Source organism: Zosterops lateralis (genome assembly GCF_965231275.1).
Source record: "Zosterops lateralis genome assembly, chromosome: 13".
In the NCBI taxonomy this organism is placed as follows: Eukaryota; Metazoa; Chordata; class Aves; order Passeriformes; family Zosteropidae; genus Zosterops; species Zosterops lateralis.
Genome location: NC_139773.1, coordinates 5,830,473 through 5,851,035, shown reverse-complemented (window position 1 = coordinate 5,851,035; position 20,563 = coordinate 5,830,473). Strand labels below are relative to the sequence as shown.

At 36.8% G+C, this 20,563-nt stretch overlaps 1 protein-coding gene across 1 annotated transcript in view; it reads right to left on the bottom strand.

Moving 5' to 3' along the window:
- Positions 1-20,337, bottom strand: part of LRRC49 (leucine rich repeat containing 49) — a 41,339-nt gene extending 21,002 nt beyond the window's left edge. The window contains exons 1-9 of the mRNA XM_083870694.1: positions 20,281-20,337; positions 19,762-19,824; positions 19,148-19,235; positions 16,831-16,930; positions 16,048-16,251; positions 14,645-14,711; positions 10,536-10,679; positions 6,521-6,582; positions 541-688 (exon numbers count right to left, since the gene is read on the bottom strand). Coding sequence (XP_083726820.1) covers positions 541-688; positions 6,521-6,582; positions 10,536-10,679; positions 14,645-14,711; positions 16,048-16,251; positions 16,831-16,930; positions 19,148-19,235; positions 19,762-19,824; positions 20,281-20,334 — 930 coding nt within the window. The 5' untranslated portion in view covers positions 20,335-20,337. The remainder of the gene's footprint in view (positions 1-540; positions 689-6,520; positions 6,583-10,535; positions 10,680-14,644; positions 14,712-16,047; positions 16,252-16,830; positions 16,931-19,147; positions 19,236-19,761; positions 19,825-20,280) is intronic.
- Positions 20,338-20,563: the final 226 nt, after the last annotated feature.

Sequence of the window (20,563 nt, the reverse complement as noted above, 5' to 3'; positions counted from 1 at the left end):
GCTTGAGCAGCAGAAACAGAAATTATCAGGGAGAGTAGGTTAGGAAGAGAGAAATACAGACAGACACACACACACTGTGTGATCAGCAGATCTCCCTAGGGAGGCTGATTAAAGAAACCAATTAAATTCTTAAATAAAAGATACCAATTACAGCAGTTTTAGGGCAAACAGACCATTCCTTTGGAAGAGCTGTGCTGTTCCTTCTCATCCAACAAATCAGAAAAGACTGTTAGGAAAATTCTAACCAAAAGCTTTGCAGGCTCTCTGATGTCACATAGCAGCTGAACATACAGCATTTGCTGCTGAAGAGTTTTAGCACTTCAAAATAAACATGTTAAATGAAGTAAAAATGCAAACCCTTACTTTATAGTCAACTAAAGAAAAGGGTATAAGTTTTAAATATTGTAACATCTATTCACCATTCCGTACTAAATTAAGAAAAAGTTTGTATTTTTAATACACACATATACACAGAAATCCCTGAAGTTTACTTCTGATTTAAAGTATCTATTAAATTTGATGAAAACAGAAATTTCTTACTGTGATTCTCTTCATATCTAGCTGTCGGAGCTGCATCATATGATGGAGAACAGTGTGTTTGTACCATGTCTCCTGAGCTATTGGATTGCCATCAAGGGTGATATCTGACAAGGATGAGGAATCAGCAAGGCACAGAATATCCTCAAAACTGTAACCAAAAGAGTTTAAAGTTTTAATGTCATGGAGTAGGAATAATGTTGAGATGGAAGATGTTACTTCTTAAGGACAGAACATAAGCATTTAACTGTACCGAAACACTTCCACCCATCAACACTGCGTATGATAATTACAAGTATTCTGAAATACCAGCAGCTGCTGCTGGTAAACTTTTTAGTCCCTTCACATACAAATAAAAAAAGATGCAGAATGAGGGGAATTATGAAAGCATATAAATCAACCTCCCTGCAAAAATATGATACATATAAATTCATATTTGGAAATATAACAGGCATATTTGCCACCAAAGGCAGCGTGAAAAACCTGGAACATACAAGGAAAGTCAACCACAAATATCAAAATGATCCTAGGTGTTTGCATCATCATTAATATTGGAAGCAAAGCAACTACAAAAGCATCATAATCTTCAAAACAGATTAGTCCATTACGCTGAGTTCAGTCTATAAACTCTAACCTGCTGGCTTCTTAGAATACATCAGATTTGGTTACCTGCCAAAAAATAACTGACCTGTGTAAAATATATTTCGTGATGTATAACCTCTCTAGCGTTCCTTTCATTGAAAATGAAATGTGAAAAGAAAGCAGCTCAGATATTTAGTATTTTTAAGCAACTGAAACAATTTGACTGGATTTTAATAAAAAAACCTGAACAGCTACGGTAATAAATAAGACTCCATAACATGTTTATAATGTATGAATGACATTGCACCCATCCTTATGTCCTTTGGCCTTCAAAAGTCAAGTCTGCCTTAAGTCAAGTCAAACCTTAAGTCTGCCCTGAACTTAGTGATCAGAAACCATATGCAGTACAGATGTTCATTTCTAAGATTGTCATTGCATAAAATTGCAATAACTATTTTTGTGCAGCATGCAGCCAAATTGGTGCAGCATGCAAGGAGCTGCTGCACTGCACACTCCAAGGGCACAGCAGAAAAGTGACAGTAAAGAGAAAGATATTACTGCCTTTGTGCTTAGTGCATGAAAACAACCTAAAAACCAATGGAAAACGAACTATGGGTAGATTGTGATACAGTCAGTCAAAGTTCTTAGGATATCTGAAGAACTGGCTATTTTGTAAATGTAGTTAAAAGCTCAATTTTCTGTTTCTTTTTATGATTCTGTTTCCTTTCCAGAAAACAACTTATGAAAGCACATTTTTAGAAGATCAGGCTGACACATTACTTAGAATACATACTCAATATGTCCTAAAGATAAAAGATAATCTTCCCAAATGACACAGAAGTTAGTAAGGCAAGCTCAAACATGTCGGAACTAAAAACCCCAGAGTCTGAATTTCCATTGATCTAGAACATTTTTCATGTTTTTCAAACATTTTGTTTGAAAAATATGAAAATCCTTGGTGTTCAAAACTATTTTTAAGTGCAAGTATATTTAAAAGCATTAAATATATTTATTCCAAGTACTTACCACTAAACATTTAACCAAACAGTATTTCTTTCATTACATATAATTTAAAGATTTTTAATAAAAACAATTTCTTCAGGAAATGACAGAAAAGTTGAAAGCTTGCTAGTGTGTTTTCAAGACCTTCCACTTATACATACTGCTGTGCTTTGAAATTCTCACTGCTTCAGCATGCCAGAACATTCACTCTGGACCTAAAAACAGATGTGCTTGCTTTATCCTGCTTTTAGCTGCCCTATTAGCAGCTCAATTTTAGAAAGAAACAGTAGTGCAAAAAACTGTTTTCACATCTTTATATACACATGCAAAAAAACAGAGCTTGAGAAATTCCATGTAGAAAAATTTATATACTGTACTTGTCACACTAGTATCCCAATCCTAAACTAAGTAAAGCTTTAATGTGCTACATTCCCAAACAGATTGCACAGTTTACAACCAAGCTTCTGTCAGCTTCCCAGCACACTGACTGCTGGGACAGAGCCCCGTGGTGAGCACTCGACAGGAATCAGAGGCCACGTCTCAAGGCTCTCTCTCTCTCTCTCTCTCTCTCTCTCTCTCCAGCCTCTGCTCACCACAAAGGAGCCTTTAACCTGCTGAGTAAACACAAAGCAGCTCTGGATGGTGCTGTGTCAGACTGCCTCAGTCAATCTTCTCGAGTGCAATGTCTGATCCTCTCTCCAAAAGACCTTCTCCTGCAGGAGACAGCCATCTCTCATTCCTATTGTTCTTCTTACATAAATTATCTTTGCTAAAATTGTAATTTCAGCAACACAAAAGTAAGTCACTAATTTGGGCTAAATTATCAGAAAGCCTTTTCTGGAAATCTTTTCAGAATAGATCAGTTTTCCATCTTGTGTGCATGCTCCAAGTCCTGCATCCAGTTCTCCCCTCTGCCAAAGGGACACAAACCCCCTTCTCCTGTCTCATATCAGAATGTGGCAATCACTTAACAGCAGAGCACTCTGGAGCCCAACCTGCACCACTGACACACATTCACAGGACACAGGAATATTTATCTTCTGTTTTAACCTGCTCATTTAGGGAGACAATTGTTCCTTCCCTATGCATTTGCATCAATTTTTAGAAGCATGTTGCACAAAGGGAAAAAGCTCTGGAATAAAGAAAGGCAACATACATACATACTACAGTCTGAAAGAACACCTGAGAGGGAACTGCATGTTCAAAAATACCCAAAGAAGAAAACTTGTGTTTTTCCATGTTTTAACTACTAAGCTACCTATAAAAACACATGTAACTATCATCAACCTTTCATTCCCTTTTACCTGCTTTTGTTCAAGCATCTCACAATGCATTTATAAATTTTCATCTTGCTGAGTAAAAAGATACTTTCTTGTTTTCATTAGGCTAAGAACATTGCTTCTCTCAGGTTTCCAATTCAGCAACCAAATGAAAAACAAGAATTACGTGAGCTTTTATCCAACTTATTCCATATGCCTAGACTAAATGAAAAAGCCAACATAATGCTGACTTGGACAGCAGTGTAACACTGAAAATATGTATTTTGCTTCCAAGATCAAAAAATGGTCTTCCCAGGTTTCAAATGTTCAAATATGAGCAACAACTTTCTTTCTGAATCTCTGTGGCAAACCTTTCCTGCAAATGTTACTGCAATCTCTTCCCTGTGCCACATGACAAATTAAAAACGGGATTTCTCCCATTTTTTCTCATCACCAGTTCTATATATAGATATTGCCTTCAGCCATCAGGTACAAACGCCTCCAGTGTGTAACTGCAGAGAATTTTTTGGGCTGAAGCCAGAAACAGGACTTCCTTTGTTTCCTACCAGCATCAAGTTCAGTTTTAGTTTACATTATCTTGCCAATATACCCTCTTATAATAAAAGTTCTGCAGAGAAGCAGCAGCATTCTGAGCCCTTTTCTGAAGTATGAGGTAAAAAGAACATAGTGATGAAATCTGTGGTAGAGCCTCAGGCCTAAAATAGTGACAATTTTAATGGCATTCCTAAGTCTTCTACTGAAATATTAATTCAATATGCCAGGATGTGTCAATTTAAGACTCAAGGATTTTCACTGACACAAAAATAGAAACAAGAACATCTTTCTATGGAAGCATTGCCTCAAAAATGCTATTTTAAAAAAATGAACATTAATAAAGTATTACAATGAAATTGTAACAAATATATTCAAGTTCTGGAGATTTTGTCATTTGTTTCTATTTGCAGGGGAGGGGTTTACACACCTACAAATAAATTAATTAGAGTATTTGTGCACCAATTTGCTTATCAAACAAAATTCAGTTGTATAGACAGAGCTGTTTTCAGGAGAAAGCATTTTTCAAACTATCCTATGGCCCAGAGTAAATGACTTTGAGTAAGTGCCTCAAAAGCACACAAAACCATTTAAAAGAGTGTAGGAACAGTCAGATAGAGCACAGCAATTCACTGGTGCTGTGGTTGCATAGAACTCCCTCAGTCAGTTCAAAGAGTATCAAGCCAAGCATCAGAACACAGATGGTCAAGAATATACTTGTAATATTTAATCACCTTCCTGGTAGAAAACATACCTGCTACATAACTCTAAATAAGGAATTACAGAGGGTTTTAGCCTTCAGAACTGCTACATGTTGTAAAAGTTTATTATTTAAAAAAATCCAAGCTGAATGTGATTAAAAGAAATTTTTCATTTGTGTGTTTTAAAATAATGACTGGTAAATAGAGAGTTAAAGTTATCCATCCGCCTATCTGTCTACTTGCATATACAAAATTTACAGAAGAGCAGTATGTTTTGTTTAATATTAAGATTTTTTTATACATATTCCAACTGCAAACTCAAACCAAATTATATATTGCCATATATGTTCTAGATAAGTATTTATAGCTTACATGAAACCTAGATATAGATATAGATCTAGCAATAGACCAACTAAAGCCCCCATGAATAAATGACAAAAATTCTAATATACTACCAAGAAGCAAGCTACTGATCACAAACTTTGAGAAATCCATCAAAACCTCACAGAAAATTCCAAACATTTTTCCCTTCTTTGAACACTGTAAAAATAACATGAATTTGCATAAAAACAATATGAGAAAGCAGCCAGAAAGCTACACAAAATACACCAAGTCCGTAAAAAGACACAGCAATTTCCCTGACTGCAGTGATGCTCCCTGACAGCGAGGGAGCCAAGCTGCTGCAGTCCCCTCCTTGCTCCTGCCAACCTGAGACTTTTTTTAGAAAGCCAGAAACAAAGGCAAGTCTCAGTTCTGGAAATGATTCAACAGAAGCAAAATGCTAACCCCCTCTCTTCACTGTGCCAATTCAAAACAGAAAATAAGATGACTAGCAAATTAACTAAGGGAAGAGCATAAGAAAGACTCCTGCAGTTCATCTCTGAATTGTTTTTAAATGTTTAACAGCCATGGGTATTTAAGATGTACTGCATTTGTACTTTAAGAACCTAAGGAACACAGACAAGTAGGTTGGAGCTGTCTGCAAATAACATAATGCAGGTCAATATAAAATGTTTGAGTAGCTATTACAATAAAAGCTCCTACTAAGTACATTTCACAGAGAAAGCAGATACCACAGTAATAGCATGGCATTTACAGTAATTAGAACACGAAGCATCTTCCCCTACCCCACATTTAATTATTTGATTCTAAACAAAGAAAGCTGCTGGTGATCAAGGGATTAAAAAAAAGGACATACCAAACTGAAGATAATGCAGGCACTTGGCTTTTTTTTTCAAATACTGGCACAAGTATAAAGGCAGACTTCAAAAATGCATTAATATGAAAAGGCACAGAACACAAACATTTCTATTTATAACTAAATGCTCTTAGTTACTTGAAACTATAGAAGCCCAGCTTTGTGAGCTGAGCTATTTTGCTTCTGCCATCTGGTCTGAAAGAGAACCATGAATATACCTTTCAGACTTTATTAATGCATGGACAAGTAAAATACAAGCATGAAATAATTTACCCATAGCAAGCAGAATCTGACTCAGCAGTTTGCATAACTCCAGAAATACAGTGATGGAATGTTAACTATGATTTGTACCTTGCATAATGCTGCTTTAACAGACAACTAGGTTAACAGCAAAACAACGTCCTTACAAATCCACTTTTAATTTTGACCACTATTAAGAGCGTAATGATCAATTAAAAATATGTTTCTTGGTAGAATACTCATAGTAAAACTACATTTAAATGCAAAGGGTTTAAAGAATTTTTATACCTAAACTAGAACATGCACAATGGCTTGATTGTGTTTTTATCTGACATGTTAGGGAAGGAAAAAAGGATCTGTACTCACAGTGTTTGAATTCAAATGTTCATGAAATACAGCTCCAGTAGGATACTTCAAATAACTGACAGGAAGCAAACTATTCCCCTTACCTAGATATATTGTTGAAGCTGAGGAAGAGACGCTGGAGACAGGGCAAAGTATCCACATCTTTCTAGAAAGAAAAGATAGGCATAAATTCAGCAGCTGGAAGTGTCTTTTGAGCCTCTTTACTTGGCCTGATGAAATGCATTCATTTCTAAATGCTGTAACCTTGCTGCAACATTGATTTCTGTAGAACGTGCAGCTCCATCTCTCCCTAATGCAGACTGCAAGGGAGTGTTTCAGTGCAGATCCCACTCTGCAGAACACGCTGCATCACTTGCAAAGCAAATGATGTTAAAGAAAAGGAGGGTATGGCTGCTGCTGCTGCTTTCTGAACAGGCTTTTGGGAAATAAGCCAAGGTGCTGTCTCAGCATTTAAGCTGCAGGATAAACATGCTTAAAAAAAAAAAAAAAGCTTACTGAAATAAGGTTTTGAAGCGCAATACAGCAGTGCAATTAGCACTGCCAAACAGCAGTGACTCTCCAGAGGATGATCTGAAGGACTCTGTCACCTTTATAACCTTTACAATTCACATTTAAAAGATGGTATGAGTTTACAGAATAAGAAACTCTAAACTTAATATTACCACTAAATGTCTTCGCAGAAAACCTCTAAATAGCAAATAGCTCAAATATTAGATGAAACATAACAAATAAGATCAAACTTCATTTGTGAAATCCATATCAGACAGGCAGCACAGTCTGCAGGGATTCACAAGCCATTCATGTCTAACCCCTCAGTTCTAAGTCTGCATCTCCTTACCCTAACAATGGTCATACTTCAGCTTGAAACCAGAGGACACAAACCTGGGAAAGGGAAAGGAGGATCAGAGCTCAGTGTCTTGATTTTAGTCTACGACTCTTCCTCCCTTCATCAGATTTCTGACATGTCCACATGGCAGTCCAGAACAGTTCATTCCAAACAGGTAAACAAAGGCAGCTCAAACAAACCCTGCAGCTCCTATTAATAAAACACTAAATCTAAGCTTAAAAAGCTGCTGAGAGTCACTGCTGGATACTATGAGCAGGGCTTATGTGATCAAGTCTGCAGTTACAAAACTCCTCCTTCAGAGCTGTCCTGAGTCCTCCCAGATCAGACCATGGGGAGATTGAGTTGACAAGAGAAGTACATTTGGTACCCTCTGTCCCCAAGGCTATTTGGTGGTGAGGCCTCAAAGGGTGGGCACACATGATACAGGTGGATACACACAGGCAGACAGGCATTATAGGGTTGTGCACAGTAATGCTTAAGCAGCAATGATTTCAACTAATCACTGGAGAACACAAAGTAATTACCCCTCAAGACATTTCCTAGCATGATGTGTTGCTGTCCTGTAAAACATGTTGTAAGTCCCATCCATGTGGCAAGAAACACTAGACAGGATTGTTAAAAAAAACTCAAAAAAACCTCCAGCTACTTCAATTTTGATACACAGTCTTATAGTGAGGTGGACAGAGGGCAGGAGTTCTTTCCTGAAAAAAATGGTGAACATCTTGACCAGTCCCCTTTCAAGTCTAAGATCAAGCTGCAGATCACAAAATCCAAAATGCAAAATTTTTAATACCTCAACGCAAACAAGCAGGTCAGTCTTTCAAAGAAAAATATAGATAATCTTCCTAACAGAGGCCCTAACTCACAACTGGATGAAAATAAGTAGATATTTCATATCTCATTGTATGTATATATCTGTGCTTTTGATGCCATATGAGACTATTTATAATCATTTATTCTGTTTGCTATTCTCCTGAACAGTCAGACTCTCTGAATACATTTCAGTCCTGTAAGATACTTCTGCTATAAACCAGGCCCCAGAACTGCCTCTGCAAATCCTACAGCTTTGAATCAACTGGAGTTCATCCTTACAAAAATAACTACTTATGATTCAAGGATTTTCAGTCTGTAGTGAAAAGCCCAAAGATAAAAAAAAAGTCCCTAAACTGGTAGTCCAAGGCCAGTGAATTGCAAAGGATGATTGCAGATTTAATTCCTCAAACCAACTACAACTCAGTTGGATAATTTTAGCTATTCAATACAGTAAACTGCAAAGGGCAGAGAGTTCAGGATGGAACCTTATTTTGTTTGACAAATGAGATCATCATCTTTCCTACACAGAAATAATACACTTAGGGAAGGCTGAAGGGAGGCATGTGAAAAATAAGGAAGGGCCACCAAAAATTGCGAAGCTATATAAATCAGATTTTTTAAAAATTATTTTAGAATAGCAATTTATTTTTAAAATTGTGTTCAGATTCTTTCATTTGAAGGAATAATCAAGTTTAAAAAGCTTGATTCATAATGAGCATTGTGACAGTGACTGAGTAATTAAAGCACAGTAACCAAGTTCTTTTCATGAACTTAAGAGTGAATATTTTGCAGCTAAATACTACATCATAACAGTATCATGATTAAAATATCTCCTCCACCTGCACAGTCAACCACATGAACTTAAACTTCATCTTAAAGAAAAACAGTTCCCCTCCCTCAGCCATTCAAGCGCTACAGAAATAAACAAACAATCTTGGATGATCTTTCCATAGAATGATATTTCTTTCCATATTTCTGCATTTATAGTAATTTCCTATTGCAGCAGAATCTGAATTGCCATACAAAAGGAATGTAGCTTTCATTTAAAAAAAAAAAATGTAAGTAAAGAAATACATGCACATCATTGTACACACAGAAAAAGACAACATCTATCATTAACGTAAGAAAAAATATTTTATTTTACCAGCCATCTTTACTTAAGAGTTTTAGACAGTATAGTGTGTATGCAAAACTTAAACAGAGTTAGTGCCATACTGGCTAAAATGCTAAAATTACCATTCAATGAAAAACAAAACAATCCACACTCACAAAACTGTATCTCATTAGAATTTAATCAGAGTAAAACCCCCAAAAGATACCAACAAGAACAGTTTAAAAGAACCTCACATGCCAAAAAGCAAAATAAATATTTCACTGAAGAGAACATCATCTTCTGAAACACTGTCTCTGCCAGGAGACACTAAAACATTGAGATACAGCACAGAGTCCAAGTCTGTAAGTCACTAATTTAAATTTCATGCTGACTCTACTTGAGACAGCAGAAAGTACAAGCTGCACCTGAGAGGACTGAAAAGGCAGAAGCTACAAGCAAAGAGAATTTGAGGTAACATCACTGACACAGGGGAAGGCACAGTGACAGAATCAGCAATGCGCAGAAATTTCTTATTTTTGAGATGTAAAACGAATTCTGACTTGGCAAATAGGAGAAACTGAAGAAAAGAAAGGCTCAGCAGCAACAGGGGACCAGGAAATAAAAGAATTATGCAGGCCAGAAAAAGATAGGTATCTAAGTAAACTGTTTTATTTTTAAAAGCTCTTGTTTGAATAATCCATTTACCATGTCTGAACTACAACTCAAATTGCATAGTGAAAAGCTTAATCTTTAGAATATGAAGACTTAAAATGCTGGGTTAAAGCTTCAAAAAGAAAACTCTGGTCTTACAATCAATACCTGTTTTCCCTGCATTTACCCCAGCAACATTTTAAAGTTGAAATTTAAGATGGTTTTATGGCTTAGCTAACCTACAGAAATGGAGATGATTTGTTACTAGAACATGAACTTGTATGGAAGAAGAATATCTAAATTTGCATATTAGAACCACAAAGCTTTTTCAACATCTCTTCCCCCCTCCCCAAGGAACATAATGAGCTTTCAGATTTGAAACACTACAAGTCATCACAGAATAGTTTGGGTTGGAAGGGACCTTCAAAGGTCATCTAAGTCCAGTCTCCCTGACCATATTTAAAGAAAATGTTACCAATAACACAAAAAATACATGTTTGTTACACCTTTATGTAGTAGAATTAAGTATTGCAGCAGAACAATATAAGCAACACAATATGAGGAAACACAAGATGTCAAAAACCTGAAACACTGATATGGTTTAAACAAGTTGGAGTTATCATGCATTTTGTCAAAAACAAAGAAAAATAAAATGAAAAAGAAAGAAGAGAAGGACAAGAGTTTTGCTCCTTACTATAGCAGAGACTTGATTATGCCGGAGGTTGAGCTCTGTGAGTGAGTCCAGTCCATTCAGGTTCTCTACAACAGTGAGGAGGTTTCTGGCGAGGTTTAACACTCTCAGTTCACTTAAATGACCGATGTTTTCTATTTTAGCAATCTGTCAGAGATATGAGAAACATGCACACTGTGTTTTATATGGATATAAAATAAATATGTATGTATGGCACACATGTTTTCTAAAAGCATACATGAACTATCAGTTTCATACAATAGTGTGCCTGTGTTTCTCTAAACCATGATACTCAGAGGTCCAGAACAAGCATTCACCCACATTTTTCTTGCCATCCTGCAGTAAAACTCAGTCAACATTTCCTTCTATCCCATCAGAAATCAGGTTACTTCGGCTGTGCTGCTCTGTAGCAGCAACCTCAAAGACATAAAACCAAGACAACACTGATGGTATCATAGCATGCCAAAATGGGGGAATTTGGTGTATGGCTGAGCCTTAATTTGTCTGCAAAGACACTCAATTATCTTCCTGGGATTAGAAAAAGGAGGGACCTAACAAAGGCTGAACTACAGTAAAGAGGCAGCTGGCAGATACTTGTTTATATACTTATTTTAATACTTAATTTTTATACTGTTTTAAAGACTCAGGTGATAATGACAAAGCAAAAAAAAAAAAAATAAAGGCATAAAAGGAGCAATAATTGCTAATGATCCTTAATTTTAGTTCTTATTTCTGGAAATATCATTGTATTTTACTGAGGCATTGATTATTGCTCTGATGATTCAGTATGGGTTTGTTTCCTGTTGTTAATGTTTCCCAGTGATCCACACAAGGCTCTCCATCCAGATAATTATTTCTTATGGCAGTGTGGGACCTGTCCTCCAGCACCTGTGCAGAATTTATGCCTGACTTGCACACAGGGACAAGCAGGACAGCCACTGCACAAGGGCCATGCCTGTGGTACTCAGTGAAACCCATGCTGGGTGGCAGAAGGAAGACAGCAGATTTTCTTATGGAAAATATTACAGCAGGCACAAGGTTTTGGCAGTGCAAAGAGCCACCAACATGTATCATTCCCTGTCAGTGAGAATTAGCATCTCTGCACCACTGTAAGCCCCTTTAGCACCCAGTGCCCAGGCACACCATTCCTCCTCCAAGAGCCCACAATGCCAAGGTGCAGAGCAGTAAAATAGTGCCTGGGGTCACAGACATGGAGCTTCCTGCTGCTCAAACCAGTGCAGGTCTGGACATGCCAGGCTGCAGAAAGTCTCCAGCAGCTCCTGGGACAGAAGAGGTAAGAGAGCCATTATTTAACAGTTGGGGAATGTCCCATTTTGTTCGTAATTTCCATATATCCATACACACATATGTGGCCATGTAAGTCTGGGACTGGAATATGCTGCTATAAGAAATATTTCAGCAATTTCTCAATTAAAAAGCAGACAAAAGTAGATAGCAAGACCAAAATTAAATAACATCTCCTTTGATTTAAGGTGCTTAAACTTTTGATTGAACTGCTAATTCAACTATCCACGTGTGTGTATTTTATACAAAAATACAAATATTACATATATTTATATATATATAATATATATAATCTTGCTGTAGCAAGAGGAAAAGAAAATACCATTATTTAAAAGAACATATTTATACAGAGAGACTTTTAAAAGCAACCCCAAGAGCAGACAGTTGGCATGAAGAGCACAGACCTCTGCTGATGTCTGCCCAGCTAGAATTAGAGGCTAGAATGTTACAGTCTAGAATATTAATCCTGGTATTTCACTGCTATTGCAAAGATAATGATTTCATCAGCAACATATAGAGCTACTCTTTACCACTTTGCTAAGCTTTCAGATTAGTTCTACTGAATTGCCTGTTTCAATTATGCATGCACACATGAAGGTACACCTGCTTTTCTTATGGACTATTAGGTAAGAAATAATAAAGCTATTATCACTTATTTTTGGATGTTTCAAATAATACTTGTATAATACCAAAAGAAAGTAGTACACAAGTCAAAGTCTACTTGTAAACACCGAACAAAACCACTATTTATCTTCTCATTTGCTTGTATCTTTGAATTTCTCACTATGAAATAGAATTCAGAAAAAGGTTGTTATAATCAAATAATCACTCATCAATAATTAAATTGCACAAATGAAAGTTGCATTTTTTTAAAAAAATCTGAGATGAATGAAAAGAAGTTCATGCATTAAAAAAAAAATCAAGCTGCATAATTTCACTTATGTCTTGAACTTCTGGAAAGAAAAATTATTTACAGAATTAAACAGAACACAGGAAATTACTCCAATGACATTTCATATTTAAAGCATTCTAGAATAAAATTCATGTGTAGAGTCCCTGAATGATGCAATTCTATGTGTCTATGTTACTGTGTTAATAATAGTTAATTTAGTATGTTTCCAATTCCTTGTCTGTAATCTGTACACAGGATTTGATTGTTCAGTGCTCACCTGGGATCACTGGTAACATATAAGAGATACTGTACACAATTAACAACACTCAATGATTATTGTCCTTTTGCTGAACACCACTGAGATAAGTCTGGCTCCAATCCTCTGATCTGTTGTTTAAATTGCTACATTTCTTGAACATGAGAAACCATATTTTGAAGTTCTCAAAGGCAATTATGTTGCTGAAGTCTGTTCTTCAGAAATATACAATGTAGAAGAAATACCTTTAAAGACAGACTAGAAAGCTGCCAAAAATGAAAATCCCACTAATTTAAATAGTTAAAAGAGCTCCCTTATTCAGAGTTATGTAAGTTAACAACAGCAACAACAAAATCCAGCCTTCAAAACAAGGCACTAGTCCACTAAGATGTGTCTCAAACACAGCATTTCTCCTCTTAATTTCATTAGGCCTTCAAAAATAACTAATACTGTGGATGGCAGATTGGTGTTTTAAATTTTGAATTCCTCAAAGACAGAGGAAAAAAAAAAGAACTTAAACAGGAAAACTTGCTTATCTGTGAACTAGAAAGGAAGGTAATCTATTTATGGAAGATAAATTCATAGTCTTTATTTGGTCTTTGCATGAAAAATACACTAAACCTACCAAAAAAGGAAATCATTGACTCTATTTCCAAACACTTGTGCCCTTCACATCTACATTTATGATGAGAACATTTTGAAGACCAAAATAACTTACTAAACTTCAAGATGTAATATTAGTTCCTGACACAGAGTAATTTGTTATATTCTCTGGATGAAAGTAAGCCTATCATTACAAAGGTCACCCAGCAACAACCAGCCCAAAACTCCTAGTAAAGCTGCAGTTAATGTAAAGAGTTATACAGATACTTGAAGACAAGAAAAGGTCAGATCTACATCACAACCACCTGTAAGAATTGTGTAAGATGTGTTTCATTTTCATCAGTGATTCCTCCATTTGTGCTGGGAACGTGTGCTGACTGCCACAGCTGCATTGTTAGCCTGCAAGTATTTTTATCAAAATCCCCCTGCAAATTTCCAGCAGCAATACAAAAATACAATATTGTGTTGTTCAAACAAACACTTGTGAATGAATATGTTTGGAGATGACCAAGACTCCAAGGGCAATGCCATCCCCTGGTCCTAGACTGCCTCTGCCACTGTACAATGTGCACACTGTTTGACTAATGGGATTCAAAGCAGCCACAAAGTTATTGCATCACTTATAACAACAAGTCCCTACAGTGCTAACTTGTCTTTTCCCTCTCTTTTACATGTATGTAGGGAATCTGGTTTTGTCAGACCACCAACAGTAGAAACAGCAATCAATCAGACCTAAAAATTTACAGCAGTTCTAAGGCTGTGTTGCTTTAACCACACCACAACTGCTTGTGGTAGGTTACTGTTGTGCAGGTGTGAGTGCCATTACACTCAGCTAACTCAGCATTTTAATCACTGCAGCCTTCCTGAAATACAAGAGACTGGTACAAAGATTGAAAACAAACATCATGACACCTTTTATTAACTTACTGACTTCGGTGACCTCAAGAACTGCAAAACTTGACACCAGTTCCCTTTAATGAAAAAATACTTAGGTAAAAGACACAGCAAACACATGTCTACACAACAAACATAGGCAATCAAGTTATTGTACTGTACCTGATTTCCATGAAGATCTAAAACATCAAGGTTTTTTAGGTTCTCCAGATTTGAGATCTTCTTTATTCTGCAAGATTGCAATTATGACAATTATTTTTAGTATTAGATTAAAAGTATGTTTCATTTTCCAGTCAATACAACATTAAGCCTTTTTTTCCCTGACTAACAAGAGTAACAGAAAAATAACAAAATTTTGAACCATGAAAAAAAAATTGATATATAAATGAGTATGACTTTAAGACTATCACCTTCCTTTCTGACTGTCAATAAATCAGTAGCAGCAGAATTTATGTGGTTCTTCTAGAAAGAAGAAAAAGATGGAATACTTGCTCCACTGGAAGCCAAAGTCAACAACTTAATTGTCGTAAAACTTCTCTGTCCTGTCATATTTTGTCAGACTCCAGACCCAGCCTATTATACACCCAACAGCATCATCTACTGGCTGATGACATTAAACATGTTATTAAGCATTCACTTTGAGACTAATCAAAAAACCACACACAGATCAAGGCAAAACCAAGTTGGTAACAACTCTGTCTGATGTGTAACCACTCACTCACAAGTAGGCCAAGTCCTAATTACCTCAACACCACACTTCTAAGGTAAACTGCACTCAGGGTGGTTATGATAAGGAAAATAATTCCTCAAAGCACTTCAAAATTATAGTACACTCCAACATTTTACTATAAACAAAATTGATTTCTACAGGTAAAATTTTAAATGCAAAAGCTCCTAACTCTAGTAACATACTCGTCTATTGAAACTTGTCAGTTTTGAGCACAGGTTGAATCAGGAGGTACATTCTTTATAATCTGCACATAACTGAAATCTGGGCACCAGTTCTCACTTTACTGAATATAAGAAAACGAGGGAAATGTAAAAAGTCAGAGCATAGCCTTTAGATATGTGAGCAATTCCATAGATACATATATTAAACTATTAAAATTAAAGGCTACAGGACTAGAAGCAATAAATAACTCCATTAAAATCCATGATTCATCTGTCTGGTATTTTTCCCCAGCCAAATATATCAGGCAGAAATAATTTTATAGGTTATAAATTATCAATGAATACTACATTTGATCTGGAAAGACATTCTACAACGTGTCCCAAAAATCTAAGAACACATATTTAATAATTGGTCAGAATAGAAGATCAGATGGAAACATGTGAAATACATTGGAAATGTTGCTTAAATTTACTAAGAAAGGAAGTTTTGAAGAACATGACACAAAATCTGTGTGCTTACTCAGTGGGATCCCTGATACTTAGCTAATCTTAGGGCTGGTCTCACTGGTATGACAGCAACACCACAAACTGAAAACTGTAACAGAAACAATGAGAAATCACAGTTGTTACACCATAAGAAGTAGAGTGCCTTAGTTAGGTTTTATTATTTTTACCTGTTCTTTCCCAACAGAAGGACTCTCAGGGATCTCAGAGTTGAAACCCCACTTATCTCTTCAATCTGATTATCATATAAATCTAAGAAAACGAGATGTTGAAGATTAGAAATATTTTGGATACGAGTTATAAAGTTATGCTGGAAATTCAGAAGACGAAGGTGATCTTCCCCATCAATAATTGGGCACACTGTCAGTTTTTGCCTGGAAGAAAAAAGAAAAAACAGAACACACAAGTAAGTAACAAATCAGTAACCCACCTTCTGCCCACCTACTCTGACTGCACAGAGAAAAGTATATTATCTTGGCTAAGATAGCATTAATTAGGTTTGCTAATTAAATTCTGTAGATAAGGCAGAAACTCCTACCTATTAAAAAATTAGCCTAAAAACATGGCAGAAATACTTCCAAAACTTTCTGAACACCTCTCCTCTCAGAGATTCGCTTGTTACATGGAAACTACATGGAAGTTTTGTGTTGCAACCACACTAAAATTCCAACAGGTGCAGCCTCACAATCTGTTAAGTTTTTCTTCAGCTATCACATGAACAGCCTGTTCAGATCAGAAATCTGCCTGCCTTAGATGACTGCTTTATGGATATGTTCATCACAAGAACATCCACAGAGAATTTCTCCATGGAACACAGTTCTTCTCTCAAAAACACACACACACAAAACCCAACAAGCCAAGCCCAGCACTGAGTGCAGCCATTAGTGGGGCACTGGTCATTCTGGTCACTTCAGACCTGAGCCTGTGGCACGTTCACTCCATCACCCTCTCACCTTTCCAGGGTAAGTCTGTCTGAGTTCAGAATTTTTTCTTCAGCAGAACGTTGCAACACAGGAAATGTTATTGATGAACTGCTCCCAAAATTTGTGTTATCTATTGGAAAAATCATAGCGAATATATGAAGTACTTCTCTGTTGATGCATGTTATGAACTACAGGTGATAAAAGAAAATTTTTTTTTCTTATCAAAAGCAAAGAATGAAAGTGCTTTTTGCCTCCATTCAGTACTATGATGTATCAATTTTCTTTCCTGATATTATTTGTTTATTACTATATCCCTCTACATCCTCTTTCCAAAGTACATCCATTTCTTTACTTTGAGATTTTTTTCAGCAATCTGTTGTAAGCAGGTATTTTCTATGCCTTTAGTTTGGTTAGAATCACTCAATGATATTTTAAGCTAAGATTGTAAAATTGTTTGAGTTTCAGTATCTGAACCTAAAGAAGATATTACCCAACTTAAGATAAATTTAAAGACATAGATCAAATAGATGCTGATAGAACTAGAAAATAAAGCACCAAAATATTGTAACACTCCCACTGAGCCACAAATAAATGCAAAGTCTTTCAAAGGTAAGTGCACACAATACCTAGTGATCATTGGTATTTCACTCCATTATCGAGAACAGGCAGCCCTTGAAAATACATTTGTAACACTATTCATCCTTATGCATTTCATTAATATAAGAGGAAAAAAAGGAGGACGCCTAAAAATACCTGCAAAATTAATCAGCAAATGTGTTCTGTGAGCTTTGGCTTATTTGGAACATGATTCCATGAAAAATATTGGTCAAAAATAAATTATTGTGCATGCACACTACTGCAAAATGTAGGCTTGGCTTCTGTGTGCTTGCCCTTTTTTATTCCTCTTCCTTCAAATAAATCAAATCTGTTACCAGGAAAAACAGAAATTCTTTAATAAACAAGACAACTGTTTTACTACTATGATACCAATGAGTCCGTTGTTGTCTGAAATATACTATTAAGTATCTGAGTAAAATAATTTGTTGGTCAATTTAAAATCTTCTCAGTGCTCTTCTCGAATCTTATAATTAGCTACTCTAACAATACTGTCTATGCATCTTTCAAAATCAAAACTGTTACAGAAACCCAATATATATTATATTATTTGCAACAATTACCATTGTTGCAGAAATCTTACTTTAGTTGTGTCACAGGTTTTTAAGCCAATAAACATAAGATCAGAAACTTAATCATCAGTCTGAAACATGACAGGATGGCAGTAAAATGATTTTTTTTCCTATTCTTCCTAAAGATGTGTAAAAGATCCCTATTGCTGCTCTTTTAACAAATCTTTCTAAAGAAAGATTTATTAAAAGCATTCATTTAAATGCCTGTTTTGTATTTCTGAAAAAAATTTCTAGTGGTTTCCTGACATTAGTCTACTGACCTCTCTTAACACCCAAAAGGAGCACAAGGAAAACACGTTTGGTGAAGTGCCCAGTAAAAGAGAGACAGACTAATGAGAAGCTTCCACTGTTACCTGGACAAAAAATGTGGCTGTTTTGTTGGGCTCTGGATTTTGTAAGGGTGTGAATGAAAGTCTCCCCAAGTCCTGATAAAGAACCTGTCCCCTGCTTCAATGCCAAACCAGGAAATTCTGTCAGGCTGGATGGTACTGGGAGACAGAGCAGCTCATTACACACCAAAGAGCTTAACACTCTTTGGTCTCCTGTGCAGGGAACAAAACCAAACTGCAGACTTACATTTACCCCATAAGTTGTAGAGTATCCTTAAAAGTCAACCCATTCTAAATGGCTGCTGGCCTTCATTTTTTACCAGAATGAATAAAGAGTTGCCATGATAAATAAATTGATCTTGTACAACAATCACAAGCACCAGCAGCAACATGGCAAGAAATGTTTCAATTCTCTTCCAATCCTCACCACAGCTAGCAGTGATTTCCCCAATATCTTGCTTTGCAAAGCCAAGAGCACCCAAGCACAACAGAAAACTATCTCTTTATATCATGGTTCTAAATTAGAAACTAATTTTGTCTGAATATAATAAAATGTATGGCTATTGAGGGAACAGTAGGGCACTTGATAGATTGTGGTTTTGGAGGTAGAACAAAAAATGCTCTTCCATGAGGGGGCAAAAAAAAAGGATGAAAAAAGCCCGGCAGTAGCAGAGTGGGTTCAGGCCATGATGCAACAGTAATTACAGTGAATTACTGTAGCCAAGTAGGAAACATTGTCACTCTTACATTTTATAATCATGATACAATCTTTACTTTTTAAATAATAAAACAGATACAAAGACAAACAAAGCAAATCCTATTGAATATTACCTTGTCTTCCTGAGTAGTTTTTTTCCAGGTCATGCTGCAGAAGTCTATTGTGGAAAGATGACTGTTCTTTGTTTATCCTGAATTCAAACTGTAACAGAGTGTTATAGACAAATGTTAGACTTTTCAAATGTAAATAATGCCTTCACACGGACAAACACAACCTTAGTACTAACAGCAGTTCTCAGGAATTTCTACAGCGGTTTGAAAAATCAGAGAAGAAATAATGTCTCCGGTAAAAGGTGTATTCATTCTTTTAAGACACTACAACTAAAAAGCTTCACTGCTGGAAACCAAAATGAAATAAAAACAAACCCCACCCTGTGAGGAATGCTGCAATTACAGGAGACATGTACAGATAGAAAATGAAGAAATGTCATAAGCTATATATATATATGTTAAGCTTATGGCATGCTATAGTAGAAACCCATCATTTTATATGTTTTTAATAGGATGAAATAAATTAACAAAATACTATCAGGTACATTAGACATTGAGATATTGTAAGTGAACAGATGAATACTGAAAAGGTAATTCCTATTGGAAAGCACACAAATTTGTCTGTATCATACAACTACATTAGTTAACATAACTACACAAGAAAAGGTAATAATTACTGGTTTGGCTTTTTCTGGTATTGACGAGGTCTGGATGACCAGCTGGAGACCACAATTATTAACCTGCAGATCAGAAGAAAATAAATTAAATGCTGCATTTCTCAGAAATATCAATACAATTGTTGATTGCAATATTGATATCGTGTATCAATACAATTGCTTTTTGAACAATAAAGCTATTTTCAACAGCAAAATCTGCCAAGAAAGGAACTATTTTGCAAAATACTATGAAGAATACATCACAGCTCTAACACTAAATTTTTAATTTACAAAAATCACACTGGTTTTAGTTTTAAAAATACACTGCAGGTGTGACTGTCATGGGGATACAAGCCAGTAGGAAGAAAACAAGTGTTCCTGGTCTTTGATTTACGTGACGAGGCGTCTCAGAGGAGCACTGAACCAAAGGGCTCATCCATCCATCATCCATCCATCCATGCACCGCCCAGCACGGCACACACGGTGTCGGGGGAGCTGCCCCCGCCCCCCGGCAGCCCCGGCAGTCCCGGCAGCACTCACCGCTGCGGGCGCGGCCCGCGGGCCCCGGGCGGCGCGGCCTCTGCTGGGCACCATGGCCCGCTGCCCCCCGGCCCCGCACGGCCCCGCAGCCCCTCCGCTCCCCGCGGCTCCGGCGGCTCCTCGGCGGCTCCTCGGCGGCTCCTCCGCTCCTCTCCGCCCCTCGGCCCCGGGGAGGCGCTCAGAGCCCCGCAGCCTCCAGCGGCCCCTGAGGGCTCCGCGGCCCCGAACGACCCCACACAGCCCCAGACAATCCCGCAGCCCCGCGCCGCCGCCCTGTCGGAAA